Source organism: Sorex fumeus, unplaced genomic scaffold, assembly GCF_029834395.1.
Source record: "Sorex fumeus unplaced genomic scaffold, SorFum_2.1 ptg000007l, whole genome shotgun sequence".
NCBI lineage: Eukaryota > Metazoa > Chordata > Mammalia > Eulipotyphla > Soricidae > Sorex > Sorex fumeus.
The window spans coordinates 47,763,591-47,788,368 of record NW_026606064.1 but is presented as its reverse complement, the minus strand read 5'-3'; the positions used below and the strand labels follow the sequence as shown (position 1 = coordinate 47,788,368).

General features: G+C 36.3%; 1 protein-coding gene and 1 non-coding gene across 17 annotated transcripts in view; both read right to left on the bottom strand.

Moving 5' to 3' along the window:
• Nucleotides 1-24,778, bottom strand: part of CDC42BPA (CDC42 binding protein kinase alpha) — a 309,339-nt gene that overhangs the window by 13,179 nt on the left and 271,382 nt on the right. For all 16 annotated transcript variants that reach the window (XM_056137674.1, XM_056137749.1, XM_056137680.1 and 13 more), the window contains 8 exons: nt 19,084-19,165; nt 16,305-16,521; nt 15,337-15,399; nt 14,127-14,720; nt 12,997-13,094; nt 9,141-9,225; nt 5,629-5,752; nt 4,298-4,415 (listed from right to left, as the gene is read on the bottom strand). In XM_056137674.1, coding sequence (XP_055993649.1) covers nt 4,298-4,415; nt 5,629-5,752; nt 9,141-9,225; nt 12,997-13,094; nt 14,127-14,720; nt 15,337-15,399; nt 16,305-16,521; nt 19,084-19,165 — 1,381 coding nt within the window. The remainder of the gene's footprint in view (nt 1-4,297; nt 4,416-5,628; nt 5,753-9,140; nt 9,226-12,996; nt 13,095-14,126; nt 14,721-15,336; nt 15,400-16,304; nt 16,522-19,083; nt 19,166-24,778) is intronic.
• Nucleotides 11,139-11,254, bottom strand: LOC130017303 (small Cajal body-specific RNA 23). The gene has a single exon (XR_008791379.1). It is a non-coding gene; the product is annotated as a small Cajal body-specific RNA 23 (non-coding RNA).

Sequence of the window (24,778 nt, the reverse complement as noted above, 5' to 3'; positions counted from 1 at the left end):
TATACATCACTGTCACTGTCACTGTCCTCCTGTTGTTCATCGATTTGCTCGAGCGGGCCCAGTAACATCGTGAGACTTGTTACTGTGTTTGGCATATTGAATACGCCACAGGTAGCTTGCCAGACTCTACCGTGTTGGGCTCAGTAGTAACCAAAGAAATTCCATCCCAAAACAAAGATATACATAAAAATATATTATAGATAAGAAAATATATTATTTATATTATTATAATATAATATATAATATTATAGATAAGAAAAAAACTTGGGTTTTTCAGACAAAACAACTTTTGAGTATTTGGGATACTACTGGGTGACCAGGTAACACTCAATACCTGGTCACCATTTTTGCATGGAAATTTTCAAAGTTCAGTTCTAAAATTTAGTCCTATTCCCCAGAAAATATTCTACTATTCCTGCCTTGAAGGCAGAAATTGAATGACTCACTGAAGAGAATGCTGAATTTATGTTCTCATGAGTTGAATCAGTTTGCTTTGTTAAAAAATAGTCTGGTAAACTATATCGGGTTCCAAGAAAAATTAGAGTCTGGATGTGTGACTCAAGGGGGAGAACACATGTCTTGGCCTGGACTGAGCCCCAGCACCCCATGCCTGCCCTCCAGCCCGTCAGCTCTGCTGCAGTGATCCCCACAACAGTATGAATAAAAGCATCTGCAGAAGAAACTGTTTTAAATCAAGAGATAAGTAAAATCAGTACTTAAAAAAAATAACTCTAAGGCTATTTCCAAGCCAGAAAAAAAAAAAAACCTTAATGATATAAGTGTATCTTTGATTTTAAGAAGCAAGATTACTTCTAAAGGCTGAGGTCACTGAGAAATTTTATTGATAATTTAAGAATGTGTGAAAGGTTATGAGAACATGGTAAAAATATTTTTGAGGTAAAATATTCTAGTCAGTTGGGAGACAAATATGTTCTTTATTTTTAAAAAGGGTAATGATAAAAATTATAAAAATCCAAAAAATAGTATGCACATCTAAGAAATACAGGACAGTTTATATTATATTTTCTATGAAAGACAGAAAAAAATTCCCCAGCCTTACCACCTCTTCCATATTTCTCAGATGAAAGACCATGTTTCAGTTATCACTTTGTTACAAAGAAACAGAATTAGGCTCCCAGAGACATCCAGGAAACTCTCTAAGTGTTTAAGTATTTCACAGGAAAGCAAGCTGATCTCAGGATAAGTTACGACATTAAAACACCTAGGAACATACTCTGTACAGATGACAATACACAGCTTTGGTATTTAAAAGCTCTTATCATATATGTTAATGCCAGGTGAAAAAAGACCATTAAATATAGATAATTCAATTTTAATGGAAACATTATTAAAACCTGAGAATACATTAAAATAACACAAGCACATATGTACATATGTGTATACATACATATAACAGACATACACAGGTACAGACATGCACATTATTTTTTTCAGACATGCATATGACAGAATTGTTTACCAAAGTCTACCCCAAGACAAGCATGTTTTCTGGCAGAAAAGATTTCAGGAAATATTTGTTAAGTGATTAAGAGAATGTCTATGAAAAGTCCCAGCTTGCATGCCCTTTGTAAGTGAAAGGAAAAAGGTGAAAATGAAATAAGGCCATGAACAAAAGAAATTCAGACAGAGAAACTCTGAGGCAATACTACATGGGTAAGTGAAACATTTCCCAAAACTTTTTAACTTTATTCCAACTTCTTATCCTGGCAATACAAATAAACTTATATAAGAAAACCTTGAGAAAAAGAAAACCCATATTAAACTGGACTGTATTGCTAGGCAGAGTCACCTGTGCTAATGACAAAAATAACCAAAAAGGTAGTTATGGTTAATAAAATGAGAAGACAACAAATACTAAGAATCAAGAGGTCTAAGAAGAGTAAATAGTCAGAACACAAGGCCATGTCTTAAAGAGTCATTTGGGAAAATGAACCTTTGGGAAATACAATCTGAAATTGTTTTGCTTAGTAAGAAAGAAAAGATCTTATTTGAGACAAACAAAAAAGATATTACTATGAGGGGAAAAAGAGTTAAGGAGGGATGTTCTGATACAAAAGATCTTACAATGTTTAAGATCTGACACTTTGCTTCATTCTTCATACTTAGGGAGTATGAAGATCAAGTCTTAGTGTGTATGAAGACCTGAAAAAAATCTGGAAGATTAGTAAAATGACTTTTCACTTGATAGCAGAAGAATAAGGAAGAGAAACTTTTACTTAAATCATTAAGCTATCATAATTTTAAAATTCTCTCTAATAAGGTAATTTAGTAGATATTGTAACTTTTTTAAGGAAAAAATGATAGGATTTGGACTATAATGTTTTATTTGGTTCAAGGAATAAAGGTAAACCAGACTAAATACTATAACCAAAAGTTCAGAATGAGTGAAGTATCGAAAGAAGTAAGAAATCTCACTTCAGGCAAAAGCAAAAAAATAGTATAGATTAAAATATAGAAATAATAGTTAAATATTTAACAGTTCACTTAAAGTATTTTTCTTAGTTGTAATTACAATATCGAGATTTGTTATACTCTTTTTAATTTATTTGTATTTAAATAAATAGCACAGTTAATAAAAATTTCCACTTCATTGCTTCTTGGTCTTTTGGCTAAGATCAAGTGTAAAAATTTCCATTTCAAAAGGAAAAATAATGACGGTGGATGATTTGAAATCCTTAAAGGAATAATAAGTACTACCTGGATGATCATATGAATGTTTTGATGATGAAAAATTAATGGCCATAGAATGCCACATTCATTTATATGCAGGGGCAATAGGTCAACTGGGATATTTCAATGAGGAATTCAGAAATAAATAGTTTTTTTCTTCCCATGAAATAAATGACAATTAACTTATTTTATTATTATTATTTTTTGAGTTTTGGGTCACTTCTGGCAATGCTCAGGGGTTATGTCTGGCTCTACACTCAGGAATCACTTCTGGCAGTGCTCAGGGTTGACCGTGTGCAAGGCAAACACCCTACCCACAGTACTATTACTCTTGGCCCAAATGCCAAATAACTTTAAAAGCTTACTTACTTTTTACTTAAACTTTTTTACTTAAATTTTTACTTAAATTTTTAAATTTAAGTTGTAAATTTTTAAATTTAATTTTTGCTTAAAAAAAACCCTACACATAAAATTAATCACTTTTCTATCTTCAAATAGCTTTCCATAATGAGCTTTGGGTCAAGACTTACAGATCATTTTCCAAACTTCCAGAATAAATAATGTTAATGCTTAAAATTCTAAGGGCCAGGAATATGGCTCAGTGACAAAGTGCAAGCTTTGGATGAGACCTGGGTATAAGTCCCCTTACTCAAAAAAAAAAAAATCCAAAAAAACCCCCAAATCTCCCCACAAAACCTAAGGAGGGGCTGGAGAGATAGTACAAGGTAAGGTAAGGCATTTGCCTTGCACACGGCTGATCCAGGTTAGCTTCTTGATACCCTGTATGATTTCCTGAGCCCTGGCAGGAGTAATCCCTGAGCACAGAGCCAGGAGTAACCCCAGGGCACAAGGTGTGGCTCCCAAACTAAAACAAAACTGAAAACCCACAACAAAATATAAAAATATTAAAGTTCTGTGCAAAATACAAGATCTACATAACTATTAAAAAGGGTAATATAAAAACATCAATAAATTATTCAAAGATTATATTGAAATGCTAAGTATAAATAATAGTCTTAATAACTAGTTACCAATATTCTTAATCTCAATATTATAGATGCTAGAATCTACTCTTCATGTTGCTTAAAAATATGTTTGTGATTGAGCAAAAAAAAATTATTTAATTCACAGCTGGTGATGCTCCTTTAGGTATGTACTGGGGGGTAGAGGGGCTGTGGGGGCAGCCAAATTATCTACATCAAGTTTTTCAAAGCTCGTGAAATTTTTAATAATTTGGTAACCAATTTCTGAATTCTGAAGTACACATCCTCTCCAATTGTGGCATTTCACTCCACCAACAATAGTAAATGTAGGTATGGGAGAAGTCTATAGGATAAGCAATTAACAGGGACTGGCAGGTTTGGTTTCTGATGTCCACATATTATGTTTTGTTCATCAAGTAGGCCATCGTGCCTCTGATGCACACTGATATACTAAGATTCACATTTCCCCACTATACTGAAAAACTCTCTTAAGTCAGAAGGTGTTCTTGTGTTTATTAGTAAACACATATGTATACATACCTATCTCCAGCCTCTCTCTCCTCCCAGACCCCTATTTACTCGTGACTCCATTCACACTCACATTCATTCTTCATTGCTCTTACCATGGGCAGGTCTTTTAGGATCTGTATTCCATCTCCTGGACCCATGTGTGCTATATGGTTAAAATTAGTTGGGTTAGAAATTAATTTATTTCGCATTTCTGGATCTCGCAGCATCTCTCTGTAAAATAAAACACCCAACCTAGATAACTTTGAAAAATATTAAGAAGTTAACTTTTTTATAAAACCAAACTGTGAAGGCATGTTAATAAGTATACAATTAAGAAAACAAAAAAACTTAATTAAAAACCCTAAATTAGGAAATTAGAAGATTTTGTTTTAGATTTCAAATTAAAAGGACTTAGAATTTTTGGGTAGAGCTGCTCATGTAGTATTTAGATAACAAAGAAGCTCTACTCTACAGATAATTTACCATTTTATGTTTGTCAATTTTAAAATAAACAATAACGGGCTGGAGAGATGTATAGCGAAAAGGGTGCTTAGTTTGCATGAGGCTGACCCAGGTCCAATCCCTGGTACCCCCCTACACCCTGAGTCCTGTCAGGAGTGATCTCTGAGCACTGCCATGTGTGGCTCAAAAAAACCAAACCAAACAACCCCCCCCAACCCCAAAATACATAACATTTTAGAAATGTTTTTATACTTAACTGGAAATTTTACAAGCCTGTTTCTGTTTGCTCATGAACAGAACAGCTAATCTGAAATTCTAAAACATACAGGCTTAATACATGCACAAATAATTCTATGTATTGGAGAAAACTCCACAATCTGAGAACTGTTCAATATATAGGGAAGTGAATCAATATATTGTACTTTAATCCATAACTTGGATTAGAACTCATTAACTTTGATAATACTGATTGAAACTACACTGACTAGATTGAAGATTTAACACCATCGATGAATGACAGATTTTCAGAGATCAAGTTTTCCTTCCAAGTCAAATATAGCAATATTACCAAATAATTCTTCTGAGGCTACAACTGCATACAGATACATGAGTATATCAAATATACACCTCCAGAATGAGGGGACATTTTGGTGGAGGGTGTGGTATTGTATGTATGATAGCCTATGATTAATAATATTAAAAATCATGGGCTGAAGTGACAGCACAGCGGGTAGAGCTCTTGCCTTGCACTCAGCTGACCCAGGCTGACCTGGGTTCTATTCCTCTATCCCTCGCGGAGAGCCCAGCAAGTTACCAAGAGTACCAAGCCCTCACAACAAAGCCTGGCAAGCTACCTGTGACATATTCCATGTGCCAAAAACAGTAACAAGTGTTGTTACTGGTGCCTGCTCGAGAAAATCGATGAACAATGGGAGGACAGTGCTACAGTGCATGTTGCCAAAAATAAAATAAAAAAATTCACCTCCTCTGTTGCATTCTTTCCTCTTCTGGAACTCTGAAGGAATAACGCCGCTTATTGTTAATGTTTCTAACCATTTGTTTCCGACTGTTATCTGAAGTTTCAGGAACTACCAGTTCGTCTCCTTCTATTAAAATAAATACAAAGAATAATGGTTTTCTTTGAATACTAAAATTCTTACTCATTAAAGCCAAAGATACTAACACCTGGATAAATTATGTAAGTATACACAATTTTTAAAATTTGTTACCATAAGTAACTATAGTAAATAAGGAGAAACTACCAACAAAACATATAAATATATGACTGCCAAAATCAAACAGCTTATGAAGTAATTCCCATTTTGATTATAAACAAAAGTGGTTAATTTTTCTTGAAGGAAAAAGAAAGATATTGCCTGGGTATCCTAACACATTGGTCAATTCTCTCCCACCCCAAAAATCTCTCTGTTATCTTCTTTCTGCCATTAATTATTTTCAATAGCACATTGGGTTAAAAAGCACTAAATGTTTAATCAGCAGACTAATAAGGCATAAATAGTAAACCATTCTTTTAAGTAACAAAAATTATGATTATTTTACATATTAAAATATTTCCTTTGCCAGATCTAATCTGCAAAATGTGAAGTAAAGAAAATGAGTCAGGCTCCTACTAGCCTCCTTTCTAGCATCTGTGCTATCTCCCTGGCTACAGAATTTCTATAGATAAGAATGTGAAACACAATTATGGAATATGTGAGAGTAAAGATTTTGGTGAGCTACAGTGGCCACAGGAAATCTTGGACAACCTGAGGGCTGCAGGACACTTTGACCTCTAAGAGACAAAGAGTTAAAGAATGTCAGGAGGGAAAAAAGGACCTCTTTCCTCTGAAAGAACGGAAGGCAGCAGTACTGTCATTTTGACAGTTTTCGTTTTCCTAGGCTTCACCTTACTCCTAGTCTAGATATAAAGATGATAGCATAGGAAAAAGTACGTTGGAACGGTTTTATCTTATAGATATGTATAACAGACACATTTGTAATGATCATGGTCACACACCATAAGCACAGGACAAATTCAATTTTCTAAAAATATTTGTAGTTCTAAGAAATAGGTACAAAATACAGTACAGGGTCTTAGAAATGAGGGTCAAAACTTGAGTTGCATTAGCCTCACGGTAAAATCATCTCTGGATGAACACCAGTTCTAAAACCTCAACATGACTTTCTTAGAGTCATTCTGGAATATCCTCTTGGGCATAGGATTTCTCCCACAGCTGTCAGTCTGAATAATCAGAACAACTTCCAGTGACAAGGTAAGGTACCAGAGCATTAGTTGGGTCAAATATTTGTGTATCTTAGTATTTTAAAATAAATTCTGATGGAATTTATTTAGATAAAATATATAAATAAATTGTAAGAAATAAAGAGAAAAGGAAAAGCATAAAGAAGACAATCCCACTACACAGAGATAATTCGTACAATCTGTCATGTTAAAGTGTTTTCTGATGCCAATGTTTTAATTCACATTTAATCCAATTAAAAATTTTCTATATATAATGTACCCCAAGTACAACTTCATCAAATTGTTCTACCATAAAATTATGAATACTTCTGTTATGTACATTTGTTGCTAGGACATGAGAATGTCCTATTAGGTAGAAGAAGACATTATATATTTTTCAGTGAAATTTTTACTGAAATTTGTTCTCTGACTGGAACACTACGTATCTCACCCCATGTGGACATGGCTGTGATCTCCTCACACCTGGGAAATTGGATCATTTTTTCTCTGTAGTGTTCCATTTCCTCTCCTGATTCTAGCATTCCTGAGACATTTCTCTCTTCCCTGCTTTTGCCCAAGTCATCAACACTTTACAGAGTCTCAGCTTTACGTATTGACAGAAAATTGTAAAAGTCCCAAAGTGGGACTCTAGATGAATTTTCATTAATTTTAGTTCTACAAATTTTAGCGCTACAAATTTTCGCAGTTAGGGTCTACAGCTATGTTTGTTTCCCAAAGTGGGTCAAATAAATTTGAGAAACTCTGCTCTACAGTAGAAAAAGCTCCTCTTACTATGCCAAAGAAACATAAGGTGTATCTGGAAGTATGTTACACAGCTGTGTAAGTTTAAAAAGAACTTTTTTTTTTAATGCAATGACTTATCTTTATCTATTGAGAAAATATGACAGTGGTCCACTGTTGAATAACATTGGGTTGTCCTTGCTCCTCCTGCAGAGAGCTTAGGTTTATTGAGTTATTTCCACAACAGTGCCCCTGATGCACACCCAATTTCATCAGGCACTGATAATCTTATATTGCTTTTCTCCTTCCTTTATGTGAGTTGCATGGCTTATTTGGCAATGTCCTTTATGTACAGACACAGGAAGACAGTTGATGCTATGCTTCTGTAACATAAGAATTAATTGACTCCAAATATTTACTCCTGGGCATCCATCATATTTAACTGACTTAAACCTCAGTTGCCTTTACTTCCTAACACCCCCAAAAGAAGGGTCCCAATGAAGGACTGGACGGACCCAGGACAAGCTGCAAACTACCCTGGCATCGGAAAGGGACAAGCACTGTAACTATAGTAAGTTAAAAGCATGGTCATGGAACAAACTCTGTCATGACCCAAAAAGAAGTAACTGAGTAAGGACCCTGCTGGGGTTAGGAAAAACTAACCTGGACTGAGGACTATGGTCTAGAATATATAGCAAGATGTCACCAGGAAGAGCCAACCTTTATGCTTAATATATCTCTTACTGTGTTCATACAAAATGACTAGAAATATTATAAGAAGTAAATTCACTATGATTTTTTAAGTGGATTACTAGCTAAGGAAAGGAGAAAGCAATAAACCCTAGATGGAATCCCACCCTTGAGCAAACCTCCTAGTAATCTGGAGTGCTAATAAACCCTCAGATAAGATTTTGTCCTTGAGTTAATCTCTGAGAACTTTCCCTGAAGAAGTGGCTTTACATCTGTTTGTTGTTATGACAATGTTTAACCCCACTATGCATACCCCACACTTCATGATTTCTATATACGTATGTTGTAAGGGGTAAGACGGGATTAGACAGTGATTAGAAAGATAAGGACTGAATGATGACTAGAAGAGAAGGACTATGAAAATGAGAACTAAGAGGTCTATGATGATGACGAGGACGAGAAAACTATGATGACTGGGACTATGATCAAAACTACAACTATATTGTGCTCTAAGGGGAGAGATTATACTGCGCTGGGGAGGAAAGAGAAATAAACTGACTACCAACAAGCATGGGGCCTTATTTCTCTGTTCCCCCAGTCCTTTGTCCATCCATTGCTGTGGGCCAGCCAGGGGAACGGCTCTTGGCCACTGAACACTTGAGTTCCTCGTGCCTTTCTTTGGATACTCACAGTCAGTAGCACAGACCTTAGAGTAACATACAACTAAATTTCAATGTGGGCTCCGTCATTTGTTATCTTCAGGAAGTGGCTTAAGGAGAATATATTCATTGAACCTGGCCTATGAATTTGTACTTTCTTACCTGCCATCTTATTTTTGAAATATATTAATCTAATTGTCTCCAATCCCAAAAGATTTAATGATCCTTCACTGTTTAAGGGTCGAACCTAAAATTATACAAAGTATAAAATTAGCATTTCAACAAAAGCATCAAAAATTAGATCATGAAACTTTTAGCTTACTTATAAAGCACACACATTTTATTAAGAGTTTATCATACCTCTTTGAAATAAAGCTTTCTCAGGAAATCAACAAAAAGTTAACATTTATCAGGAATGTATATAAAACACTCGGATTTGATAAAAGTCCTAATACCAACATTTTAAAGAAAGAATATTCTGGGCAAAAAAGGGACTAGGAACACATTTTAATCTTAAATTTGAATTTTTTAAACACATTAAGTGACCAAATAATTGCACTAGTGTTTCAATGTAGCCACTTATAAGTCTCTTATTTACATTGACTATAAATATAGGACAGAGCTAAAATTGTCCATCAAAGGGAAAAGAAAGAACAGTCAACAGACGGTTATGAGGCAGCTGGTGATCTGGGACAGATGCAAGTGAATCTCCACTTCATACAAAATCCCAACATCAATCCCAAGTGAGCCAAAAACCTCAATGTGATCAGCAAAACTTTGAAACTTTTGAAAAAAAAAACAAAGATTTTACCTTAATGAATTTGATAGCAAGTATCTTAAGCGAGAGATAAGAGGTAAATATAAAGGGTGACAATACAGTCAACTATGTGGGGCCAGAAAGATAGAATCACAAGCAGAGAGCTTGCTTTGCATCCCATACGGCCCCCTCGGTGGAGTGATCTCTGAGCACAGAGTCAGGGGTAAGTCCTGAGCACTCCAGGTGGTGATCTCAAAACAAAAACAAAAACAAAAAAATCCAAACAAACACAAAACCCCAACAATATAGCTGATCACAGTGAAATTTATAACAAAATTTTAGCAAAACAGTGTAATTATTATTTTATAACAATAATTTTTTGTGTACTACAACATATAAATGGATAGGTCACAAACCTATAAAAGAATCACCATACCTATTGCTAACCTAATATTCATAAAGAATTCCAGGGGCTGGAATTGATAGTATAGCAGCTAAGGTGCTTACCTTGCACAAGACTAACCTGGGTTTAATTTCCAGCATCCCACATCCCCTGAACCCTGCCAGGAGTGAGCCCTGAGCACAGATCCAGAAGCAAACTCTGAGCACTCCTGGATATGACCCAAAACCAAGACCACAGTAACAACAAAAAAAGGATTTCAGTAAATCAACAGGAAAAAAAAAAGAGACTTCACAGGAGAGGAAATATGAACAAATAATAAATATACAAAAGATATGACCAACACAGTTAACTGGAGACATGTAAATTAACAACAATATATTATTTGATAACTATTTGTAATAGTTATGAAACAATGAATTCTCGCCATGTCACGTAGTACAGGAGACACATGTAAGAGTTCATGTATACATGGAGGAGCTGGAGCCATAGTTCTGTGGGTAAGATGTTTTGCCCTGCACACGGCTGACCTGAGTTTGATCCCTGGCATCTCATATGGCTCCCATCACTACTGCCAGGAGTGATCCCTAAGCGTAGGGTGTTTGTTCCCCAAACCAAAATCAAATAAACAAAAACCAATCAAACACCATCACCACCACCACCAACAACAACAACAAAAATGCAAAAAACCCCATGTACTACCGGTGGGAATGTCTCAAATGGTACAACTACTTTGGAAATCATTTTGACCCTATCTTATCAAGTAGAACATGTACCTTCCCTTGTGTTTTGTCGATTCTGTTTCTAGGCATATGATTTAAGGGAACTCCTGCACATAAGCACAAGATGACACATGTAACAAACACAGAAGAAATAATTAAAATGTCTCCTAATTACAAAGCAGACAAAAAACCCCCACTGCCTTAACTAAATATTTTATAGTTATGAAAAGCAGTGAGCTATGTACTGCAGTTATAATGCAGATGAGTCTTTCTTTTTCTTTCATTGTACTGAATACCATGATCTCCTACGCCCACTTAGGGTACCCCCAAACCAGTTTCTTCTGCTAATGAAAGGCAGGTCAGGACCACATGGAGAGTACCATGCCCTGATGAGCAGAGATGAATCCTTAGAAACAGAAAGTGTGTGAAGAAAAAAATAAGATGGGAGATAATATGCAATATAACTTTTGTTTTTATTTTTGTGCCACAGTGGTTACGGGTAGGGCTGTGCTCTGGGATCACTCCTGTTGGTGCTTGGGGCTTAAATTAGGGTCTGTTGTGAGCAAGTAGCACATTTCCTCCTATCCTCCTATATTCTCTATGGCCTATGACATAACATATAATAATTTCAAACGCAAGTAAAACTGAATGACCTATATCTAAAAGTATTTAACCATGAAAAGAAATCTGGATTTTAACAAAATCAGATAAAACTCACAAACCAGAGGATCATATTTAATTTCTCAATATCATATGGCAATATATATAAAAGCCAACAACTTTTCAAGTGCTGACTTTTTTAAAAATTGGGAATGATTTTGAATTAGGATATAGGGTATTTTATCTATTTCTCTAAACCTGACCTTTAACTAATGATACATACTACATATAATATGCAGTATTTATATGAAACTATTAATATTCATGTTTGCAAAATAACTATGCTAAACATAGTCTCTTCATGTTATTACTGGGAAATATAGAGAAAATGTAATGCTTTATTAGTAATGTGAAACTTTAATTTTTTTACTTATGATATCTTCCGCCCCTCTTGGAGAGCCTGGCAAGCTACTGAGAGTATCTCGCCCGCACAGCAGAGCCTGGCAAGCTACCTGTGACGTATTCGATATGCCAAACACAGTAACAACAAGACTCACGATGGAGACGTTACTGGGCTTGCTCGAGCAAATCGATGAACAACGGGAGGACCGTGACCGTGACTTATGATATGTTAAGGTAAGGTAAGGTAAAGGCCCTCCCGTTGATCGTCGATTTGCTCGAGTGGGCCCAGTAACGTCTCCATTGGAGACTTGGTTGTTACTGTGTCTGGCATATGGAATACTCTCGGTAGCCTGCCGGGCTCTCCGAGAGGGGCGGAGGAATCGAACCTGGGTTGGCCTTGTTGGCCGCTTGTAAGGCGAACGCCCTACTGCTGTGCTATACAACTTTTATTCTGGTAATCAGTTTTCTAGGCAGTGAAATACACTCTAACAGTATTAAAAATTACATATGACTATGTAATTTTTAGGGGCCAGAAAGACAGTACAGAGGCTAAGGTGTTTGTCTTACATGTGGCCAACCATGGTTTGAATTTTGGGTGTCACATATGGATCCCAGCACTACAGAAGTCACTCCTTTGCACAGGCCCTTGAGCACTTCTGGATGTGGCCCCAAACAAAATACTACATCATCATAATATCATCATTATATACTCCCTCAGAGATCCTTAAACTAAAGAGGAAGATGACACTGATATTTAGTTTGTAAGATGTATTTTAGTTATTCAATATAATCATACTCACATCAATATTATAATAAAGTAAAAACTAAATATAAAAAGAATGGCATGTTTTTGAGCTACTTATACAATTAACCAGCTTGATTTAACAATTTTAAGTTACACTGAGTTAAAGTTTTAAGTGTATGGTAAAGATATTTTGCATCTAATTCAACATCTGTATAGATTTCACCATGATCATCATCAAAACTCCAAAAACTTGATTTTTGTTTTCACTTTTAGCTAAGTATCAAATTATCAGTTACACATGGTATAAAATGGTGAATTAGTGAAAAACAGTTATTTTAGTTTTTCACTTACACTCATTAGTTTGCTTAGCCCTTAATTTAATGTCAGGTTACCTTTTTGAGAGGGAGAGTCTGAATCCATTCCATGGAGTTCACATCAAAAACATCAACTGCATTTTCACTATACACTGAGAGATAGGGCGCATTGTAACCTGGGGAAAGGGAAGGAGGGAACACAATAACAATGACTTTTGACCTTTACACATGACATTTTGAAAGATTTTTGTGCTAAAAAACACTTTTTATGAAAACCCACTAAAATTCTGAGTGACCATATAAAAATTTTCTAGGGTCACGGTCACGGTCCTCCCATTGTTCATGGATTTGCTTCAGTGGGCCCAGTAATGTCTCCATCATGAGACTTCTTGTTACTGTGTTTGGCATATTGAATACATCATGGGTAGCTTGCCAAGCTTTGCCGCGCGGGCGAGATACTCTCGGTAGCTTGCCGGGCTTTCGGAGAGGGGTGGAGGAATCGAATCTGGCTTGGCCAGGCCAGCTGCGTGCAAGGCAAACGCCCTACTGCTGTAAACCTTCTAGGGTAAAGAGAAAAAAAACCCTTTTAGGGTAAAGAGAAAAAAAAAAACTTAAATGAAAAGTGGACATACCAGCAGTCAAATTTTATAGCCACAAAGGATTCTGTTAACATGTCCCCCAAAAAAGGTATAAAGGAATTCCTTTATGTTTGGAAGTATTTAATTCCTAAAATAGTTAAGCCACTGATAGTGAAGAAAACTTTGAAAAAGTAGAAAAATCTTTAGGTAAGAGTTAGTTATGAAGCACATGGCATGGTCTTAAAAATAGGGGAGATGCTTAATACACATTAACTGAAAAAAAAAGAACATCCACAAATGGCGAAAAGCAAAGGGAGATCAAATGTTTTGTTTAAACTAACCTCACAAATTAAATTATTGGCAGGTTATAAAAGCCAGATATTCCAATTCCTACTCCACTTCAGAAATAATAATTACCACTTATGATTGTCCCAAAATACAACAGAGAAAAATCCTTCAGTAGAATAAGAAAGATTAGCTGTAGTTATGTGAAAAGAAACAGCATAATTAGTTTTTAGGAAAATCTTAAGGATGGCTTAACATAGAACTTGTTATGAGTAATGCATTCATATAGGAGAGTGGAAAGAAAAATAAGAAAGATAAAGACTACCAAAAGTAAGATAATCTTACAACAAGAAGAAGGATTTGCTGGCCACATCAGTTCCTGTTGTCTGGATCTCCGGCCCTGGCAGTCCGTGTAGATCCCAATGCTGTTAAAACACAGCAGGTATTCTTTACTGGAGATCTCAACTGCGCAGATGGCATCCATTGGCTGATGTGCAATAAATGACAGTGTGTGGTCATTTGAATGGAGCATACTGTATGGACTTCCTTCTCCATTCAGGGGGTACCTTAGAAATCCTGACTGGAATCCCACACAGAGTTGTTCACTGAAGATTGCCATCCACTGGACATTATATGGGACTTGAATTTCCTTAAATTTTCTGTGACGGGTCTTGCTCTGAAGTAGTTCATAACAGAGGACCTGCCTTTTCATGGCCACACATAGGCAAGTGAGTGCTCCATGATGCAGTTTTCCTGAAGTTATAGTTTGACACCCTTTAGTTTCTGCCAGCTTGTAAAAATCAGTCTCTCGCCCATCCAAAGCTGACATAGGAAAAAGTCGTACATGACGATTTCGTCCTGAGATCACAGCAAAAAGCTGATCACTTGGAATGAGTTCAATTTGATGAATCTTCTTATTGTCACCAACTCTAATAATTTCTGTGCAAAGCAATAATAATGTACTGAATATGAAATAATGTTCATAAGTCATAATTATACTACATAGGTGATACACCAACTTATAATAATAAAGGCAAAGGTACATACAAAGAGGAAAGACATATCAGAAATCAAAAGGAGGCACAGGAAGATAACTACCACAATTACAAGATAAGCTAACCCACCTACAATAATGCACTAATTCAGCTTTAGATTTCTGGTAGTAAAGGCAAAGGTTCATCATGTAATAAGGTATGCCATGTTTTTCAAGAAAAGTCTTATTACTGGCACTAAATTCTAGAAAATGACCATAGGCTTCCTATTATTGAAAACTGAGTAACTCATATTTAACTAACAGTGTTAATGAAATGAAATTACACAAGAAAGTCAGTGCACACTTGGAAGTTTCAGAACTCGAAGAAAAAAAATAAGCTGAGGATTAGCAGAAGTTTAATAATTATCTTTTGACTTGTAAACACATTAATTATGGAATATTTAGACAAATTAGATAAAATAAAAATAATCCTGCTCTATTTAGAGACTCTAATATGGAATTTAGAATTTTCTAATGACATACTGTTCAAAGTCATTCCATAGCAATTAAATTTTCTCTTACCATCTTTGGTGACATGCACAACAAATAACCCTTCTTCATTTCCCAAAGCTATTCTTTCATGATCTATATAGGACACAGATATGATACATTTTAAATTAGGTAAAAATTATGTAAAACATGTAAGATAAAACATATAAAGAAATTTGGTACATAGGCAAGAGTAAGAGTAAGGCAGATAGGGCACTTGTCATGTGTGTGGACAAGCTGGGTTCAATTCCCCAGCACCCCACATAGTCCTCTGAACCATATCAAGAGAGATCCCTGAGCAAAAAAATTTGAACTATTAAATTTTCTTTCAAATAAAGCAGTATATATAATCTCAGATTTTCTCAGCTAGAACCATTAAAAATATCCATATCAATATTTATGAAAGGAAGTAAATCTTGATTCAATAAAAATTATAAACCTAGTTTTGATAGTGTCTCGGATCCAGTTCCTTTATTTTAGTAGTAAAAATCTGTAAGTACTATTCAGTTAAATTTTCATTACTTACTAGAAAGTTAAGAAAAAGAGTTGGATGTCTACTTAAGAATATGATAAAAAAAAGTATACATTCAAGCACAAAAGCTGCCATTTGTGGAGGACATCTTTTGTATAAAGGATGCTTTTTTGTTACATAGTCCACCTTACTTGATCTTCCCGATTACCTACACAAAGTATTCAGAATCTATACTTATAAAGGAAACCCGTGCATTAAGACATTAAAAAAAAAACTTGTTCAAAGTCACACAAATTGAAAAATGATTCATTAATTAGTTAATCTTCAGCACTGTTCTTTTTGGGAAAGAAAGCAAGTGTGAGAAATACTTATTCTTGTTTACTGAAAGACAAAGCTCTATTCATTTAATAAACATTGACTGAGCTTCTGAGATATAACAGACTACATTAAACACTTAGATGTCAGTCCCTATTTAGGAGGTACACTAGTAAACAATTATAATGACAAAGGAAATATTTTAAATTCATACCGATGATTGCAGCTGCCTGAGTTGTTTTAATGAGGGGTAGAGTGCTGTCATAAGCTTCTTTGGGCACATAAACGGAACGATCTCTGAATTTGTTTTTCTTCAAAATCTTGTGCAATTCACTCAGCACTCCCACCCACTTATTTTTCTCATTCTCACTATCTGCCAGCATCAGGATTGAACATTTGTTATTGGATGCTGAGAGCTGGGAAGCTGTGACCTAGAACAATTTAATTAAAAATCATAACATTAGAAAACTGATACCCTTTAAGCCAGTGTTGTGATCATGCCAGTTTGTTTAGCAAGTCAACAAAATGAGCATTCATTTAATGATACCTTTAACAAGGTTAGTTATTTCTGCTTAGAATAACTATTTTTAGTTTTAGATTTTATGATAAAGCAGATACCGTTCTAAATGTTAGTATCCTTTTTATTTTCTTTCCCACAACATTCCAAAATACTGTCACTAAAAAATGTAATATACATACTTATATAACAACAGCAACTGACATTTATTGAATAATTACTGAGAATAGGCACTGATCAAAGTATTTTTCCAAGTATTATTTAACCCTCTCAGTATTTTAGGAGGCTTATATGTCAGAAAGACATCCTCTGTTACTTTCTAATAATTACACACTTATTTCACAGAAGATCGTATTACGTGGGACAGTATTTCAATAAAGGTTACCATAATACAAACAGCACTCATAATTAGAACGTAAGTTATGTACATGGATCCCTTATTGAAAATAACTTAGGTATCAGTAACAGTAAAAATCACTATGTGAATCCGTTAAAGTAAGTTTTCTGAAGTTTTCCTTTGTGGTTGGGAACAGAATAAATAGATGCTGGTCTAGGAACTGAAAGACTTAAGCACTGACTTATTTGTTGAGTCAGGCAAAATTAAACATACAGACATTATACTAGGGCAGTCGTCCATTTTAAAAACATTTATTGTTTAAAAAAGATATATACCAGTTCAAATTTGTGCTGTGCCAGATAGCTCCAAAGATGGCTAATAATAATTCCTCCTACAGAGAAATTGGCTTGAGTGATAGCACAGTGGGGAAGGCATTTGCCTTACACGCAGCTGACCCAGGTTTGATTTCTCCATCCCTCTCAGAGAGCCCAGCAAGCTACTGAGAATATCCCATGTTACTGGTGCCTGCTTCAGCAAATCGAGAACAATGGGAGGACAGTGCTACAGTGCTACAGAATTCCATTCTTCTTAAAGAAGTCTATTTCCCTTTCCCTTCAGTTGATGATGATCTCAGGACTTGATCCAACTAACAGAGTGCAGGGGGCTGAGGCCAGTTTTGGGACTAAACCTTAAAAGGTCTGGCAACTCCTTTTGCTCTTGTGGCAGCCAGCCATTGAGAACCCAGCCAGACAACTGAATAATGACAGAGAATATGGAGTGATGCACACAAAAAAACAGAGGTAGCCAGCCCAGTAAACATCCAGTATGAAGGCTTCAGATGTAAAAGCAAAGTTATTAAAGATATTCTAGACTAAAATGAGTTGTATGCAGTCTAACAAGAAACCCCAGTATGTCAATAGCTTAACAACTGTTTAGTTATGATGAGAGATAAATCACTTTTGATTAAAATCATTATATTATGGAGCAGAAATCGCAAAGCAAAATAATTATAACATGCATTAATTTTGGAATGAGATTTTAAAACAAACCTCTATTTTTAAAAATATTGATAACTTTGTACTAATTCTTTTTTTTTGGTGGGGGGAGGAGTTGGGGCTGGTTCAGGAATCACTCCTAGAGATGCTTGGGGGACCACACAGGATGCCGAAGATTGAACCCAGTTCAACTGTGAGCAAGGCAAATAACCTACCCACTGTATTATCGCTCCAATCCCCGCACTAAATTTTCTAAGAGGTGTTATATATTTGAAAACTAACCCAGGACTGAAAAATAAAATAAAAATTATCCAATATCTGCCATACTGAAGCCATGGCAGCTGTACCAATACCCACTGCGATAACCACTAGAAGGGGTCAACTTCACCACTACATAAATACTCTCTGCAGAGATGCCAAACTGCAAATAATTTCAGATACCCCTTTGCTCAGGCTGGTAACTCTGGTGTTTCTCAGAGTTGGGGTGGTGGGTAACGTCCCTCTCCACACGTGTACTTCCGGAAGCCCCAGCAGCCATGCCCAACTCCCACAGCAACCACTGTGTTGGCTCACTGGCCCAGACCAGTGAGTGAAGTCTATGGACCACTCAATATCTCTAATTCCTTAATACTGAAATTCCAGTGGAAACCAGATGGTAAAGTAACAGAGAAGCTAAAGAAACCAACAAAACAAAAACAGTAACACAAATGGTTCAACTAGCAACAAACAGCTTAATTCTTAGACAAGGACTTAACAATCCCATGATCAGATATAACAATTTTCACATAAAACTTATATTTTTATACTTATTGATTTTAATACTGGAGCTTTGATATCTAATCAATTTCAACTCTAGAACTGTATTCAGTTGTGGCTTTTATCTACATTAAAATGAAAAATTACAAAAGAAACAAAATACAAAGAGAAAAAAAATTATCCAAGAGAAAAACTATTAAGAAGTTAAGCATTTGTGCTTTCTATATATGCACCCATACTCAGATACATTCGTGTGTCCTCTAAATGAAGAGGCAAAATCCTTATTTAAAACAAAGAGTTCATGACAAAATTATGGATACACTGTCAAAATACATGTATATATTCACTTATAAATAATTCATGACCAAATTATAAGATACATACTTACTCTAAATATACAGGGTATATCTTTTCGACCTGCGTGAATAACATCAGAAGCCAAAACTGAATTCACAGAAAATTCTTCATCTCTGAAGGAAAAATGAAACATTTAAAGTGATAGGTAGCTCTGAGTGGTTTGGAATGTATCTTTTATTTTATTTTATATTTTTAATTTATTTTTGCTTTTTGGGTCACACCTGGTGATGCACAGGAGTTACTCCTGGTTCATGCACTCAGGAATTACTCCTGGCGGTGCTCGGGGGACCATATGGGATGCTGGGAATCGAACCTAGGTCAGATGCGTGCAAGGCAAATGCCCTACCGGCTGTGCTATTGCTCCAGCCCCTGGAATGTATCTTTTTTTAAAAAAATTTTTATTAGTGAAATACCATGAGGTACAGTTGTAGACTTACAAATTTTTGTGCTTGGGTTTCAGTTATACAATGATCCAGTTGACACTTTTCTCTTGCTTCAATATTGTAATAGACTTCCCTTACAGTAAATTCACTCTTGGCAATTTTTTAAATATGGTCATAAGTACCATCATTCTTTTAGTCTTAGAAATGTGACAACTTAGTTTGATCTTTGATTCTTCTCTATTTCTATATTTAAACCCTATAGCAGGCTCTATCAGATTTTCCTTGCTAATGTTTTGAGCAGTCCATATTAATGGGGAACATAATGTGTTTGTCGCGCAAACAAACAAACAAACAAACAAAAATCGACGAATAACAGGATGATGAAATGATGAAAAAATGAAAATAATGTGTTTGACAAGCTAGAATGAAAAGTCGTATGAGATATATCTAGAATTCTGGATAAATGTTTGTACGGAACATTTATGTCTGGAGTCATTACAGCAGAAGTGATGGTGACTTAAGCTAGGGAAGTACATAAGATCACATATGGAGAGTGCCAGGGACTACAGGGAACGGCAAAGGGGAGTATTGAAGGGGGGAGTTAATGAATGTGGAGAATGAAACCAGAAACATTCAAAAGAAAATTTACCTAACTGTTTACTGATTCTCAAAGAGGAAACCAAAAGATTTCTGGAGGCAAAGGAGAATGAAGGCACGAGGGAGTTATCAGAACTTATGTTATTCGTCGATTGCCTCGAGTAGGCCCCAGTAACGTCTCTTTCATCCTAGCCCTGAGATTATATTCAAGGCTCTTTAGGAGAATGAGACCCATCATTGTTACTGGTATTTGGCATATTTGGTACGCCACGGGGAGTTTGCCAGACTCTGCCCTGTGGGCAGGCTACATTCGATAGCCTGCAAGTTTGTCCAAAGTAGGAATGAGATAATAAGATGTCATAAAGAAAAGTTCTGATAAGATGTCGCGCGGATTTGCGGCCGCGCGGTTCCGGGAACTGGATTTTATAGTCTCTGAGTCTTGGCCGTTGATGGGATTACACGCCGCCAGGGGGCCAGGTGGTGGGTGTGACCCCCGCCTACTGGAATTTGGAGGATCTGGGTGGAGGATGCTCGTCTCCAATCCGAGTAGGCTTGGAGGTCTCGGCCCCGGAACCCGCGTGGATTTGTCAGAACTTATGGGACACAGCAAAAGCTGTGTTGAGAAAAGTTTACAGCTCTAAAGCATTCCTCAGGAAGAAAGAGTGAGCCCACATAAGTAACCTAAATTAATGAGATGGAAGTCCAAAAAAAAAAAAAAAAGAAAACAATCCGGAAGATCAATGAAACCAAGAGCTGATTCTTTGAAAAAAATAAAGATCGATAAGCCTCCAGGAGGACTCACAAAGAAAGGGAGAGAGAAAACCCTAATAAACAGAATCAGAAATAAAAAGGGGGTACATCACAAAGAAACTACAGAAATTCAAAGCATCATCAGAGATTATTTTGAGAATCTTTATGCCACAAAACAAGAAAACCTCAAGGAAATGGATAAATCATAAATTCCTACAGCATCCCAAGGCTTAAACAGAGAACTTGAAGTACCTGAACAGATCTATCAACACCGAGGAAATTGAAACAGTAATAAAAAGTTTCCCCCAAACAAAAGTACTGGCCCAGGTAGATTGACTAGTGAATTCTTCCAAATCTTTAAAGAAGACCTACTCCCAATCCTCTTTAAGCTTTTCCAGGAAATTGAAGAATCAGAAACACTTCCAAACAGTATCTATGAAGCAAATATCACCCTGATACTAAGAGTAGACAAAGATACCACAAAGAAAGGGAATAACAGGCCGGGATCACTGATGAAAACAGATCCAAAGATTCTTGACAAAATCCTAGCAAACAGAATCCAATGACTCATCAAAAAGATCATACACCATGACCAAGTAGGATTCATCCTGGGGATGCAGGGATGGTTTAACACTTGCAAGTCAATCAGCATAATCCATCATATCAATAAAAGAAAAGATGAAAAACATAGGATCTTACTAACAGATTCAGAAAAAAGCATTTGATAAAATCCAGCATCTGTTCAGGATAAAAACTCTCAATAAAATGGGAATTGAAAGCTATTCTCAGTATAGTCAAAGCCATCTACCACAAGCCCGCAGCAATTATTATTCTCAATGGGGAGAAACTAAAAGCCTTCCCACTAAGATTGGGGACAAGACAAGGTTAACCATATTCGTGACTTCTATTCAATATAGTACTGGAAGTTCTTGCCATAGCAGTTAGGTGAGAAAAACATACCAAGAGCATACAGATAGGAAAGGAGGAAAACAAGCTCTCACTATTATCAGATGACATGATACTATACTTAGAAAATCCTAAAGACCCTAAGAAAAGCGCCTAGAAACAACAGGTCTGTAGAGTAAAGTGGCAGGCTAAAAAATCAACACCCAAAATATATACAAATAATGAAAGAGAAGAAAGAGATACTAAAAAACCTAAAAAACTATCCTGTTCACAACAGTGCCTCAGAAAATGAAGTGCTTCAGAATTAGCTTAACTAAAGAGATGAAGAACTGTTACAAAGAAAATTACAAAACGCTATTTCAGGAAATAAAACAGGACCCTAGAAAATGGAGACACATCTCCTGCTTGTGGATCCGCAGGATTAACACTGTTAAAACGGCAAAACATTATACAGAATCAATGCGGTCCTCATAAGGATATTCACGACATTCTTCAAAGAAATGGACAAAACAGTCCTGAAATTCATATGGAACAATAAACCTCCACGTGCATAGCTAAAGCAATCCTTGGGAAAAACAAGATGGGTGGAATCACCTTTCTCAACTTCAAACTATACTACAGAAGTAATTAAAACAGCATGGTATTGGACTAGAAACAGACCACAGACCAATGAAACAGAGCTGAATATTGTCACAGACTCTCAAATATATGATCACTTAATCTTTGGTAAAGGAGCAAGAAGTGTAAAGTAGAACAAAGAAAGCATCTTCAACAAGTGGTGCTGGGAAAACTGGACAGCCACCTACAAAAAAATGAACTCAGACCTCTATCTAATGCCAGGCACAAAAGTCAGATCAAAGTGGATTAAAGACCTCAAAATCAGACCTGAATCCATAAGGTACATGGAAGAAAATGTAGACAGAACCCTCCATGCATGACATTGAATCTAAAACCATCTCTAAGGATGAAACACCACTGACCAAGCAAGTGGAAACAAGCATAAACAAATGGGACCACGTCAAACTAAGAAGCTCCTGCACCTCAAAAAGAAAGACTGACCAAAATACAGAGAGAGCCCACTGAATGGGAAAAATTATTTACCCAATACCCATTTGATAAAGGGTTAATATCAATGATATAAAAGTCATTAGTAGAACTGCACAAATAGAAAAAGAAACTCCAATCCCATCAGAAAATGGGGAGAAGAAATGAACAGAAGCTTCCTCAGAAAAGAAATACAAATGGCCAAAAGGCATATAAAAAATGCTATACATCAATAATCATCAGAGAGATACAAATCAAAACAGTAATGAGATATCTCAAGTCAGAGACTGGCACACGTCCCAAAAGAACAAAACAACCATTGTTGGTGTGGATTCAGTGAGAAAGTAACTCAGATACTGGTGGTGGGAATGCTGACTGATCCAGCCTTTTTGGAAAACAATATGGACATTCCTGAAAAAAACTTGAAATTGAGCTTCCATACGACCCAATACTGCTCCTGGGAATATACCCTAACAGCAAAAAACACAAAGCAGAGAAGCTCTCTGCACTCATATATTCATTGCATCACTATTGTTTTCTATTTTAAATGTATAGTAGTTTTATTTTATTTATCTTCTATTGAATCACCATAAGATAGTTACAAAGCTTTCATGTTTGAGTTTCAGTCATACAATGATTGAACACCCATTCCTCTACCAGTGCACGTTTTCCACCACCAATGTCTCCAATACTTCCTCCCCCTGCCCCACCCTAGCCCGATCCCACCACTCACCCTGTCTCTATGGCAGACAATTTCTCCGATACTCTCTCTTCACTTTTGGGCATTATGGTTTGCAATACAGATACTGAAAGGCTATCACGTTCGGTCCTTTATTTTCAGCACACATCTACTATCCCGAGTGATCAACCCAACCATCACTGACTTAGTGCTCCCTTCTCTAGCCCAGCTGCCTTCTCCCCCAGCTTATGAGACAGGCTACCAACCATGGAGCAATATTCTTGCCCTCTATCTACTGTCCCTGGGTGTCAGTGTCATAATCTGTTATTTTATATTCCACAAATGAGTGCAATCCTTCTATGTCTGTCCCTTTCTTTCTGACTCATTTCACTTAGCACGATACTCTCCATGACCATTTACAAGCAAATTTCATGACTTCATCTTTCCTAACAGCCGCATAGTATTCCATTGTGTAGAAGTTACCAAAGTTTCTTTAAGCAGTTATCTGTTCCCAGGCACTCGAGTTGTTTCCAGATATGGCTATCGTGTACAGTGCTGCAATGAACATACAAGTGCAGATGTCAGTTCTACTATGCTTTTTTACACCCTTGGGATATATTCCCAGAAGTCATATTGTAGGGTCATATGGAAGATCAATTTCTAGTTTTTTGAAAGAATGTCCATATTGTTTTCCACAAAGGCTGGATCAGTCAGCATTCCCACCGACGCTGAGTGAGTGTCTCTTTTTCCCCACATCAGCGCCAGCACTAGTTGTTCATATTCTTTTGGGACGTGTGCCAGTCTCTGTGGTGTGAGATGATACCTCACTGTTGTTTTGATTTGCAGGTCCCTGATGTTTAGTCATATGGAGTTCTTATTCATGTGCCTTTTGGCCATTTGTATTTCTTTTCTGAGGAAGCTTCTGTTCATTTCTTCTCCCCATTTTTTGATGGGATTGGAGTTTCTTTCTCTATTTGTGCAGTTCTACTAATGACTTTTATATCATTGATATTAACCCTTTATCAAATGGGTATTGGGTAAATAATTTTTCCCATTCAGTGGGCTCTCTCTGTATTTTGGTCAGTCTTTCTTTTTGAGGTGCAGGAGCTTCTTAGTTTGACGTGGTCCCATTTGTTTATGCTTGTTTCCACTTGCTTGGTCAGTGGTGTTTCATCCTTAGAGATGGTTTTAGATTCAATGTCATGCATGGAGGGTTCTGTCTACATTTTCTTCCATGTACCTTATGGATTCAGGTCTGATTTTGAGGTCTTTAATCCACTTTGATCTGACTTTTGTGCCTGGCATTAGATAGAGGTCTGAGTTCATTTTTTTGTAGGTGGCTGTCCAGCTTTCCCAGCACCACTTGT